This window comes from Rattus rattus, chromosome 12, assembly GCF_011064425.1.
Source record: "Rattus rattus isolate New Zealand chromosome 12, Rrattus_CSIRO_v1, whole genome shotgun sequence".
NCBI lineage: Eukaryota > Metazoa > Chordata > Mammalia > Rodentia > Muridae > Rattus > Rattus rattus.
The window spans coordinates 31,667,711-31,680,653 of NC_046165.1; the positions used below are offsets into that span (position 1 = coordinate 31,667,711).

Below are 12,943 nucleotides of genomic sequence, written 5' to 3' on the forward strand. Positions count from 1 at the left end.
GTGAAGGCTTTAATAATCACATGAGGTAAACAAGTAGCATTTCAGATGAAGCCTCTCTTTGAATTGAGTCATAAAGTAATTTTGTAATATCTTATAAATAAAACGCTTGAGAAGTCAAGAGGGGAAATGAAGCCTGTCATGTTGCACTTACTCTCGTGCAGAGAAGACACTTGGAAATTGTTCTGAAGGAGAAAATAATTACTTTCACCATTTATTTATTTTTTGGATTTTTTCCTTCATTATTTATTTATCTTGCTAATAACTGAGTACTAACAAGGAACTTCTATGATTCACTCCTTTTAATTCTTTTAATATATTTATGATACAAGAAATAGAATATAAAATTCACCATTTCCTTCCTGCAAAGAACAGAGTTAAGCAATGTTGATTATATGTCCATTGTTAGCAATTCAAAGTCCTGAATGCTTTCATTTTATAAAATTACATACTTTTCATCCATTTTTTTCCCTTTATCACTCCCTCATCCCCTTTACCACTCCCTCACTGTCTTCATTCTGCTTTCCATGTGTACATATGGCTGCTCTTAGCACTTCATATAAGGTAATTCAAAGATTATTTGACTATCTTCCAGCTGGCTTTTTAGCTTGACACAATGTCCACAAAATTCAATATGGCTTCTCAGGATAGTTTTACCTGTTGCTTCGATCAGGTCACTGGAAAAAAGCACGTGGAAATACAAAGGATTATTTGGCTCAGTTTACATGAATAGAACTTTTCAGGGTGGAGAAGACAAGGTGTTAGGATATCAGAGCGTCTAGTCACACCTCATTGGTAACCAGGGATCGAATAACAATAACTCTGCCCTCCTGTCAACATACTCCAGCTGCATAGATCATGACCTCTTCCAGGGAATGGCTCAACCTACAGACCACAGACAGGCCCAGAAACCTTAGGACCAGGTGATGCTTGACCTCATTAAGTTGACAGTTGGTAACCACAATCACAATATTATAAGCTACAACAAACTTCGGAATGATTATAGTAGATTAGTTTTCCTACGTCTTGGGGTCTTCATACTTGTCAGTTGCACACAAGGCTGCTGTGAACGTAAGTACACAACTGAGGGACTGGCACAAGTTTCTGCTCTACTTTTCTTAATATAAACTCGAAACAGGTGTGCCGGATTGAGTGAAATTCGATATTTTATTTACTTTCTAATTTTGACAATTTGCCTTAGCATCAGGGTGTCCACTTTCTATTGTGTAGGACACCGTAGGTACCAGAATAATTTAAAATAATCTTATCATTGAGCTCTGGCTTACCTTTACAATTGTATTAGTAGTCAATCATTTTCAAACTTTCTCTCTCCGGCATGCACCTCTGCTTACAATTTATACACTAATGTATTCCGTGTCCATATGGTCAGACCCACATCTTCAGCAGCTTTTCTTGCTGATGGACAATTCCTCCTTCCAATCTGCCTTTGATTCTTGTCAGATGACAGTGTTATACAATAACTAAGGTTGTCAATCCTTGCTTGATAAACCCCTGTTTATTAAAAAGAATATTTTTTAAAAACCAGTTTAGTCTGAGGATTGAGTTTATATATATATATATATATATATATACATATATATAATTTTAACTTATTTTTTATTGGTTATTTTATTTATTTACATTTCAAATGTTATCCCCCTTCCCATATTCCCCTCTACAAACTGCCTATTCCTTCCCTCCACCCCTGTTTCTATGAGGGTGCATTCTACCTGCTCACCCACTCCTGCCTCAGAACTCTAGCATTCCACTATGCTTGGGCATCTAGTCTCCACAGGACTAAGGGTCTCACCTTCTAATGATGCCAGATAAGGCCATCCTCTGCTACATATGCAGCTGGAGCCATTAGTACCCACTATATACTCTTTGTTTGCTGGTTAAGTCCCTGGGACCTTTGGGGGCATCTGGTTGGTTGATACTGTTGTTCTTCCTATGGGCTTGCAAGCCCCTTCAGCTCCTTCAGTCCTTCCCCTAACTCCTCAATTGGGGTCCTCATGCTCAGTGTGATGGTTGGCTGTGAGCATCCACATCTGTATTGGTCAGGAGCTGGCAGAACCTCTCAGGCAAGAGCTATATCAGGCTCCTGTCGGCAAGCAGTTCTTGGTATTAGTACTAGTGTCTGTGTTTGGTGTCTGCAGATGGGCTGGATCTGTAATGTAGGTGGGGTGGTCTCTGGATGGCCTTTCCTTCAGTCACTACTCCACTCTTTACCCCTGCATTTCCTTTAGACAAGAGCAATTCTGGATTAATATTTTTGAGATGGGTGGGTAGCCCCATCCTAATTCCCCTTCTTCCAACTTTTCCCTTTACTAGACCTAGTTTCTGCACATGTTGAATTAGTTGCATATTTCCTTCACTCTCTTCTTCTCTTGTCTCTTTCTCTGTGATTTTTTTACTGTATGGAGTGTTTTTACAAACATCTTTGTCCCTCAGCCCAGATCCTTTGTGACCTCTTCGTATTCCTATTAAAATCCTGAACCCATCTATGACCAAGTGGTTTTACTTTGCTTCTCCACAGAACTCAGGGAGTACTTTATAGATTTTTTTATTCTATGTCATTTAGCACTTTCCACCTTGCACAGGTGTTATTTATGGGTCCCAAATACCATACAAGAAATAGCTTCCAACTTGCTGCTTGAGGGAAGAATATGTTTGTGTTCTTATCATGTAGTCTCCTCTAGGATATTGTAGAAAAACCACTCACCCGCTCAGTAGTCACTGCATTTTCTTGCAGGGAATAAATAAGCAAATCAAATGCTTGAGCATTTGGGGAGGGGAGAGATGCTCATGATTATTTACAGATGGTCATGCATGTATATTTGAGAGATAGGATGGGATCAAGTAGAACAGTAATAACATTGGATTTCCATTGTAGCCTGAGAGCCATACATCTTCTAGGCAAAGTACCTACAATTATTCTGAGCATCCAACGCAGTCAGACAAGGACACCAGAGTATTGGCTTCTACACTTGATCTAATCCAAAGACTGAGAAATGATCCATTCTGAAATAGATCCCTGAAGGATGACTGTCGGTAATGACCATAGAACTATTCTTATTCATAGCAGTTTATCTGTGGGTTTAGCAGTGTGTCATATAAAAAGGTCAGTATCTCGAAAGCTAAAAAATAGTCAGCAGAGTTCATACTTTGTTAAAAGGTATTGTAAGCGGACTGTCCACATTAAAACTCCATTTTGTTTCTAGGGTAGATAAAATTAAAGGGAAGATTTGTTGAGTTGCGAGGTTCTCAGTCGTTTCAAAGGGAGGCATTGCTTGCCACACAGTTACCATTTGTGTGAAATGTTACAAAATATGTTTGTATACTTATCCCCCCAGTGAAAAATAAAGCTTTAATTAACTGAACAAAAACTTCTTCAAAATATATAATTTTTGGTCTAGAGACAAAGAATAGGGACTGCTAGGCAAATATTCAGCTAAATTATAACCTTGGAGTAAGAAGAACCAATATCTCGGCATCTGATAAAATCTTAATCATGAGTTGTAAACAAAAGATATCTGGAAACTGACTGAATGAACTATTAGACTTTCCCCTGTTGTTTGACTTTGTTTCAGAGTGAAATTCTCTAAAATCAATGATTTAAAAATGACTTTGAAAAATGTGACTAAAGATTATCTCAAGCATAGCAGCTTTTTGCATGCATTTGTGCTATTTTTAAAATCAAATTATATGTATGTAAATATAGACTTTTAACCAGAACTATAGCTGTAATAATAAAAAAAAATATTTTGAATCCTGTGCCATGATCACTGCTATAATTTCGGAGGGGGCAGGGTATATGGGGATTGAAACAGACAGGCCACTTTTTGCTAGAAAGGGCCAGTGTTTCACTGCAGAACGATATCCACCATTCTTCTCAATATGCATAGTACCATTTTACTTTATGATTTACCCTGGAAAGAAGATCAAATTTATAGTTGCATGTGTGATTTGAATTCCTACTTGCTAAGAAATAGTAACAGCCGTTAGAATTATAATATGTGTTCATCAAAAATTAAAAAAAAAGAATTGATTCAAAAGTTGTTATAATATAGGGGGATATCAAGAGCATTTGCCTAGAGTTACAGGGAGTGAATTAAAGGACAATCCCGAGACTTCCTTTGGAAGCCTGGACTGTGTATTGAAGTCACCTGTATTGGATAACCATAGTAATTCAGTAAAGGTGGGCCCAGAGTCTCCCACAGAGACTAGCCCATGGTTTCCATGTCTTTTATGATAGATGGCTTCTTGGTCTTAAAGAAATGCCTGCTTGATAGAAGAAAACTCATGTCTCAAAGAGTCAGAGAAGAGATTTTGCAGATGCACCATTTCAAAACTAATGGCATTGACCATTGGGAGGCCAAAGTCTAGCTAGGTCAGGCATAGTCCTGGTTAAGGCGTGGTTAAGTTGGTGAAGGCACTTCCTGGGTGATGGAAATGGACCTGTGACTCATGGATGCTAGGCATAGGCCTTACCTCTGAAAGTCACTCCCATCTTCCTCCGTCACTAAGATATCTGCTAATGGTAACTTAGCAAAATGTCCAACTTGAACAATTCAAGGTACTTTTGAAATTTTTTTGTACTTCCCTTGGAGTAGGTCCCACCCAGTATGTGACTGAGCTAATTAAAAGTATGTGCATCCATTGCTTCTGGAGAATATCTGTTTATAAAACTTGAATAAATAAATGTCATCTCTAATACATTCAAAAACTTCAGACCATTCTGTCAAACATTTCATTACTAATCTTTCAACCACAAATATGCTTTGTTAGAAATCTGCCATGCCAGCTTTACCATATACTGTTGGTTAAGCCCAATGATTCATTGTTGCCTCTAAGTCTAGTTACACTTTATATGTTTGGACTAATATGTTATGACTTAAAAGGGGTACTACATTCTTCCCCATAATTTAATTATTTATATAATGAGGAACATGGTGGAGAATAACTGCAAAACCCTAATATCACTGTATTTCCACTTTAACAACAGAGAAATTAACAGGTGTGCAAGAATGTGTGTGATTCATAAAAAATAAATAAAAGTAGAACAGGCATTTTCTTAAGGCAAATTTTGGTTAAAATAACCGATGTGATTCTAATTTTGTGTTGTAAAGTAATTACAGAAAACAAAATTATGTCAGCATGTAGCTCTATGGCAAAGTGATACAAACCTTTAAATATTTCTGATTTATACTAAATAAAATGAATTAGCAAGTACAGTGTACAAATTTAACCACACAGCCTTCTCACATAATCAACCAAGTATCTACATAGTTGCAGGAAAGGGCACAGATGTTCACCCTTAAAAAACCTGTAATTAAGACACATTTATGCTCTGCAGATGCAGGCATTTATAAAGACTACCAAGGGCACTTGTAAGCACACCCAAGCCACAGAAAAATCTTTGAACTTTCCTAGTTTTGTTTTAGAGAAAAAAAAACCCTACATATTCCAATCTTGCAAATTTGTGATTATTTAATCTATACATTATTTGATATCCAACCAAGTCTATTCTATAGGTTGTGTGGACTTTAACTGTACAACACAAGGTTGCTTTCATCCCTGCTTATAAAACCTATCAGAAATATTTTCTCATACCAATGTATTTTATTGACATTGGGGGATTATTGTAGACAGAACTAGACAACTAAATTAAAATGCCAAACACTTCTTGAAAGAGAAAGAATATACTAGAATTTTCAATTAATATCTACTTCAACAATTTGGGTACATATTGCATTATAAAATTTCACCGTTACATACTGAAAAATGTTTCTAAATATGTCATGTAAAGAAATCACTTTTAAATATAACATAATATATAAATATATTTAAAATATAATATTTTTATTTAATACTATCATTCAAAACAATTAGAAAATGGTATTTGCACTAGTAATGCTAAATTTTTTTTCAATACATCACTTAAATTTTTTCTGTGCATCCAGCTTTAAATAATCTTGTGTTTCATAAATATATTTACATCTTGGCGTCTGGGGTGCACTTCAAGACATGTAGAATTTTAAAACAGATTTTAAGGATTTCATAGAAGGGTTTTCCACAAATTGAGTCATCTTTAAAGCATATCTTACTAGATCTTTTCACTGAAGGCTTACATGTTATCTTCTCATCATAGAGTGCAAACGGACAGAGAGAATGCTGGTACCTGGTCGGTCATCCTTTGCACATCATCTACAGTCATCTTCTTCCATACGTGAGGGCTCAGTCACAGCTTTCAGGTTTTAGTGGCAGCCTTTTTACTCCATTCCAGAACTTAAACTACTGTTGGTTAAAAAATTCGGACCCAGAATCATTCAGTCTTGTTACGTAATGTGGCAATTAATCTGTTAAGAACAGACTTCCCTTGGGAAAAAGATGTAGCTTCTAATATATTTCTAATACATGTTAGAAGCTATATACATACATATATAGGTACAGGTACATGCACATGCACATGTACATATGCATATATATACATATACATATACATAGGTATACATGAAACAGGCATTTTTGGTTAACAATGCTAATATTTATTTGCTTACTTCTTCTTTTACATGCTATGCTCTCAATTTAGACTGATGTGAGCACAAGTTTTCATTTATCAATAGAAATATGTTTTTTTAAAAAATATCTCCATAAATTCATTTTATTGCTCAGTCTTTTGACAGTTTTGGAATGGATTTGAATTAAATTAGTGTGTTTAATGTAGATTTGGTTTAGAAGTACACATGAATAATAGTTGTATTAATTGTTTACGTGTAAAAACATTATGTCCATGACTATATGTATAAAAGAAAACATCTAAGAAGGCTCAACCAAAATTAAATTAAATTAAAATTTAAAATTAAATTAAACAGCTAACATTTTATTCCTTAAATATATCCCATAGCTTTATTTATATATTTATGTTGATAAATTTGCCAGCTACAGGGTGCAGTTCAGTGCATGCAAGGCATGTTTCTTGGTGATTTCAGGGTAACTGAGATTTTCATGATGCTATTCTTACTTTGCATTTCAAGCTATCAGGCTCTTCTCCTCTAATTATGGGTATATTTTACTAGGATCTTAAAAATTAGGGACCTCAAGCATATCATATTATCCCTAATAATGATGTTTAATCTTTATGTATCAATTTAAAGGGAACCTTATTAAACATATCGATTCTTTTAGAAGAATAAATATTTGCAGCTGGAGGGGTCTCTCAGCAGTTAAAAGCGTTTGTTGCCCTTTCAGAGGAACCAGGTTGGATTCACAGCACCTACAGGGTGTTTCAAAATAATCTATAACTCCAGATCTAGGGGACCTAGCCTCTTCTGGCCTCTGAGGAACTGCACACACATGCTGAACAGGCACACATGTGTGCATCAGACAAAAAGCTTATGCACATAACATATATATGCTTATTATATGTTATAAAGTGTTATATAAAGGTCTAAAAAATACTACATTTTTTTCATTATTTTTGTACTGTTATATACATTTCAGATTGCTTTAGTTAATTGTAATAATTATTAGAAGTTTACATTATATGCATATTTAAAAATAACAATTTTAATAATACACAGTTGGATTGTGGAAGGTTTTCTTTTGTGGAAGTTTTGACCTTCCATCTTACCCCTGCATTAGTTTTCAGTGATGTGATAAAAATCAATGATGTGAAGTCAACCAAATGAACACAGACTCACTTTGCCCCTGGTTTCAACCCATGATCACTTTGCTTCATTTTTTCTTACCTCAGTAGGGGAAAGCATCATAGTGGGGGCCACAGAGTAGAGCAAAGCTAGTGGCTTTTCTTAGGGCAGCCAATATGCAAAGACTTGAGAAAAAAAACAGATACAAATAATTCCTCCCAAGCATTCTGAAGACTGACTCCCTTAATCTTCATCTCTCAAATCTCTATCACCTCCCAGAAGCCTGTAGAATGATGAACCTCTAAATGGGTTCATGAAATCAAGTCCTCATGAACCTATGAAAACCCAGTTCCGCCCTCTCAGTATCACTGCATTAACACCATACTTTTAGCACATCATCTTCGGGGGGATACTTTAGATACAAAAATGACAACATATGTGTCTGTGTGCATCTTACCAGTCTTAATCATATTGACTCGTCCCATAATAAAGTCATGAATATATTAGATAACATTCACTAGAACCTTAACACTTACATATGATGTATTAGTCACTGATGATTCAAAGACAAAAGGAAATATGGCAAAGACAAAAAATTGTGGCCGCTATTTTAGATGAACTCCATTATCAATTCTACTTGCTGTCCTCATATGAGTTAAAAAAAGAATAACCATTTTTTTCTTATTTTATTTTTTCACCTAACAAGTCTGTTTCTTTTAAACTGCTTACTAGGGTACAGCAGGACAAAATAAAAATGTTCAACCAATTGTCCATTCATGCAATATTCACACATTTAAAATTTAAAAAAAATGACATAAACTAAAAGGGTCTGCTTCTGTCGCTAATCCTCCAAGTCTCTAGAATTGAAAGTCATATTTTTCACAGCTACTCAGCTTTTCCCAGTGTGAGGTAGTTGGTGACAATGTGCCAGTTAAAACATCATCTGTACATGTTGACAAGTGTCTCGGGGAGAGTACCAACTGTTTCAAATACACCAAGATGACTCAGAAATAACTGTCAGACAACCATGTTCTCCAGAGGTGGCACATCAGTTGGACTACAAGAGCCATTAAGTGACATTTCTCTAAAGAAGAACCTTGTCATGCTGCAGTCTTCCTGCTACAGGGAGTTCACTTTTGCCTTATGATCAACTAGAATACAACGTGTGGGATGGTACTGAAAAAATGAGCTTTATCTCAGCTCCAGTTCAGTGTGTACCAAAGGAGATGATTTCAGTTCCCTTGTTTTCCTTCCCCTATAATGATAATGGATGAGGAGATGCCTACAGAAAGCCATCTAATGAATGCCTTAAAATGTACCTTCACCTCTGCAATGCAGAGCCACAGAAATCAGATGACAGACGGGCTTGCGAGAGACACTTTCTGAGTCTCGCTGGTTTTGACAGCATTAGTACCAGAACTTATATTTGATCAAATCCTCCAGGCTCACTGACTGTTGTTGTAAAATTCTGTTCATTCTTGTTTTCAGGATCATCTTTAGAGCTCTGAGGAAAAATGCAATAGTATCATTCTGTGCTTTACTTTGATGAAGGAAGGAAGAAGTAGAGTCTATTTTTCTCCAAGGTTTCCTTTCATATAGAAAGTTTCTTTCTCCTGTAATAGAAATGAGTTGTGATTTTCTAACACATTCCATTTTGTAATCACAGTGATAATAGATTTTTTTATAATTTATTGTAATAGGTAGAAAAGAGATATTTCTAACTTTCCCCTCATATATCCTAGGTTTTAATTCTACAAGAATATTTTAAATAAGCTTACTAACTTATAGTTTTGAAAGTAAGTGCCTGCTCCAGACACTTGTTCAAGTGAATTTAACTACTTTTATTATTATATCTTTATCAGTTGCGGTCATAATTAACGTTGAATGATGAACACATTTCTGAGACTTCAGATTGGTCATGAGGTCAGTTATATTTCTTCTGAGTAAACGTATTTGAGTATCTGTAGGCATTCAATTTAAGGATTTTTTTTCAAACTCCATCCATTGTATGAACGTGTTTAAGTAAAATAAGCACAAAAGTTATATAAAAAGTGAGAAAGCAAACTTTGTTTCTTTAGAAACTGCAAAAGTAGTAGGCCCAACATCATTATGCCAAGGCTCAATGTGTGTTCATGGAGATATGTACACTGACATGGGAAAATGGATGCATTATGCATGAAAGGAATATGTTCACATGTACAAATATAGTCATTCATATTTAAGTACATTTTCTCATATGAAATTCAATACAACTTGATCTCTGCCATCTGGGTTTCACATAATTTCGTTCCAGAATTTTCTGTAAAGATTATCTTGAAGCTATAAACTAAGCAAAAACAAAGTTGTGAAATCGTTTTCTATAAAACCTCCTCCCATGTTTTCGGATTGTACCTTTTAGAATAAATCCACCAAAAGTTTTCTTTTACCATAGTTAGTGTTGCGCACATATTCGCTTATTATGCCATTTAATTCTCCCTCTTCTCATTTCTCTTGTACCTAAAACGTGCCTCTGTGTCCACGCCCTCTGCCAGGATTCAAAGAAATATGTGTTCCACTTTTAACTTACCTACAACTGAAAAGATTGTTTTTAAATTGGGTAAAATGAAAAATAAAAATCTAAAGGAATTTTCTCAGTCAAACATGAAAATCTTTTCTTTATGGTGGGAGGTATAAGTTAGAATAGCATGTGCCTTATAAAGTATTGTTCATAGCTGTCCCCAAAGGTAAAGATTAGAAAGGTTAGGACATTATCCAAGAGTTATTCATAGGTCATCTTTAAAAACTCTCTCTCTATCTCTATCTCTCTCTCTGTGTGTGTGTGTGTCTTTCTTTCTCTTTCTCCGTCTGTGTCTCTCCGCTTCTCTCTGTCTCTCTGTATCTCTCTCTGTCTCTGTCTCTGTCTCAGACACACACACACACACACACACACACACACACACACACACACACACACTCAGAGAGGGAGAGAGAGAGAGTGAGAGGAATTAAGCAGAACAGAGTCATACATGTACCAATTCTAGATTCTGGAGAATTTTAAGAGAATGATGACTTGATCACATAGATTGAGTGTCTCAAATTCATGCTCATGAAGTGCACAGAGGCCTTCAAGGGTGATAAAGTTTTCAACAAGGACACATTTTTGCCATTGATTTTAATTTCCAGGATATTCTTCAATATTTTAAAACTGTAATCTTTAAAAATACTGTCTCTTTAATGGATATGTAAGAAATCTTAGATAGCTGTTTAAATCTTGAACTACACAGTAGCTATCATATACCATATTAACCTATTCTGCTTCAATTAACTGGTCCTATGGCATGTATCTCTAAAAATAATTTAATACTTGGGCCATTTAAAAGGTTAAAAGTTATACATTTCTAAGTGTATAACTGGTCAATTAAAGGATTTATAACTTGAATTGTACATTAGATGCTTTTAAATTTTTGCTAATACAACAAGCATCATGAACTGTTCACTTAATGTTAGTTCAGTAATTCAGTTTTAAAATTTCTTTTGAGTATGAGTATCAATAGTGAAAATGCTTAGAGAAGAGCGAGACAGAGACACAGAGAGACAGAGAGACAGAGACAGAGAAAGACAGAGAGAGGGAGAGACAGAGAAAGAGAGAGACAGACAGAGAGAGAGAGAGAGAGAGAGAGAGAGAGAGAGAGAGAGAGAGAGAGAGAGAGAGATCAATCGCAGGTAAAAGAAACTGAGGCATAAATGTTCAACGCTTTTTTTACTACAGAATTAAATCACCTTCAATCTATTATCAGGTCTATGTGAACACTGATTTCACATTGTTCCAAGCACATTTTCATTAAGTTCATGATCTGAATTAATAACTATTTACACATGTTTAATCCAAACAATATCCATACACAAATAATTTGGGAGTCATATATGAATTTATTTAATTCGATTCCCTTTGGAATGGTGCTTATTTTACTGGCAAAAACCAAAAATTTCCCATTGAAAGATTAAAGGGTTATAATGATGAGATTAGTGTATCACTCTTCCCGTTGGGTGAGTACGGTCATTGGGAATTTATAGATCCAATCCCCTTAATAGATGCCATTGGTGCTTTTCTATATAGTCAATGCCCCATTGAATTAACAGAAACCCACTAGGGCCATGTTATTATGCAGATTACCTCATCAACTATCCTACACTGGGGCATATGAGAGTACTTGAGGAAGCCCAGTGTTGCTCCCACTTCATTTACTCTCAGTGACCCATTGTTCTCAATGGTTTTTCATCAAAAATTAGCTCAGCCAAGAGAAGCATGGGTTTAGAGATCATTGGGTGCTCACATAAACACTGTATCTAGTGTGAGGCAATTACTGGTGATTTAGTTCCTGTTATGTGCTCTTCCAACTCCAAAATTTGACGTATTAGAAAGCTATTGATGAGGTTAAAAGGAACCTCATTCAACATTTATTTCCATTCACCTTGAATTCTACCCTGCTTTAATGCAATCAGTCATTGAGACTTGGGCGGGCATGAATTATGTCAATTCTAAGTGATTTTCAGATAACCCAGTATTACCTTCATTTTTTTTTTTAATGTACAGTTGATTCATGCCACAGCAATGACTTAAAGGTAGAAAATTTGAATCCCAGCATTAAAGGAAAGCAACTTTGAAGTATTGTCAAGCCTCTATATAATTGCTAAACTATTTGATCTCTTCTTTAATTAACATTCATAAACACAGAACTAACAAACCTTTGAGTTTTGCATTTAATTTAAAAGCCAAGCTGTTTGAGCAGAGGATGGGCATATTTTACTCCTCAACATCCTCTGAGAGTCACACTTAAGTTTGATTAAACACCTTTCCTATTCTGCTGCTGGTGTGAATTTCCTTTTACAGAGGGTGACCTTGGCTTAGGATATGAAAGTTTGTTATTAAACTCACGGGCTTGCTACCGAGGTGGACATCAACACTTGCAAAGCAATCCCCCTTGATGCATTTCTCATTTGAGCTGCATGCCTTTTCAGTGTTCACAGGAATATCCAGGGTATCAAACAAGGACATATGCAAAATGGGTCCGTCATTTCTCATGCAAAGGAGATTCTGCGTTCTGCGTAATAGATTTGCTTTGTTGGGTAGTGGAATGCGAGCTATCATCTCCTGCACTTCGTAACAGCTGCCAACCACTCCCACATAGACCAAATGTCTTTACTTAAAACAAAAGCACCTTTCCTTAGAGAGAGCCAAATGGAGACTAAGCTTGTTTTTCTCACCACACATAAAAATATAGGAAGAGCTATAAACAGCTACCATCATTTGAATTCAC

At 35.7% G+C, this 12,943-nt stretch overlaps 1 protein-coding gene across 5 annotated transcripts in view; it reads left to right on the forward strand.

The window, feature by feature from the left end:
- The window catches only part of Pcdh9 (protocadherin 9), a 1,039,432-nt gene that overhangs the window by 961,368 nt on the left and 65,121 nt on the right, over positions 1-12,943 (forward strand). The window contains exon 4 of one of the 5 annotated variants that reach the window (XM_032917242.1): positions 9,135-10,376. The exons of the other annotated variants lie outside the window; for them this stretch is intronic. Coding sequence (XP_032773133.1) covers positions 9,135-9,154 — 20 coding nt within the window. The 3' untranslated portion in view covers positions 9,155-10,376. Of the gene's footprint in view, positions 1-9,134; positions 10,377-12,943 lie in introns of those variants that run through there. 5 annotated transcript variants of the gene reach the window in all.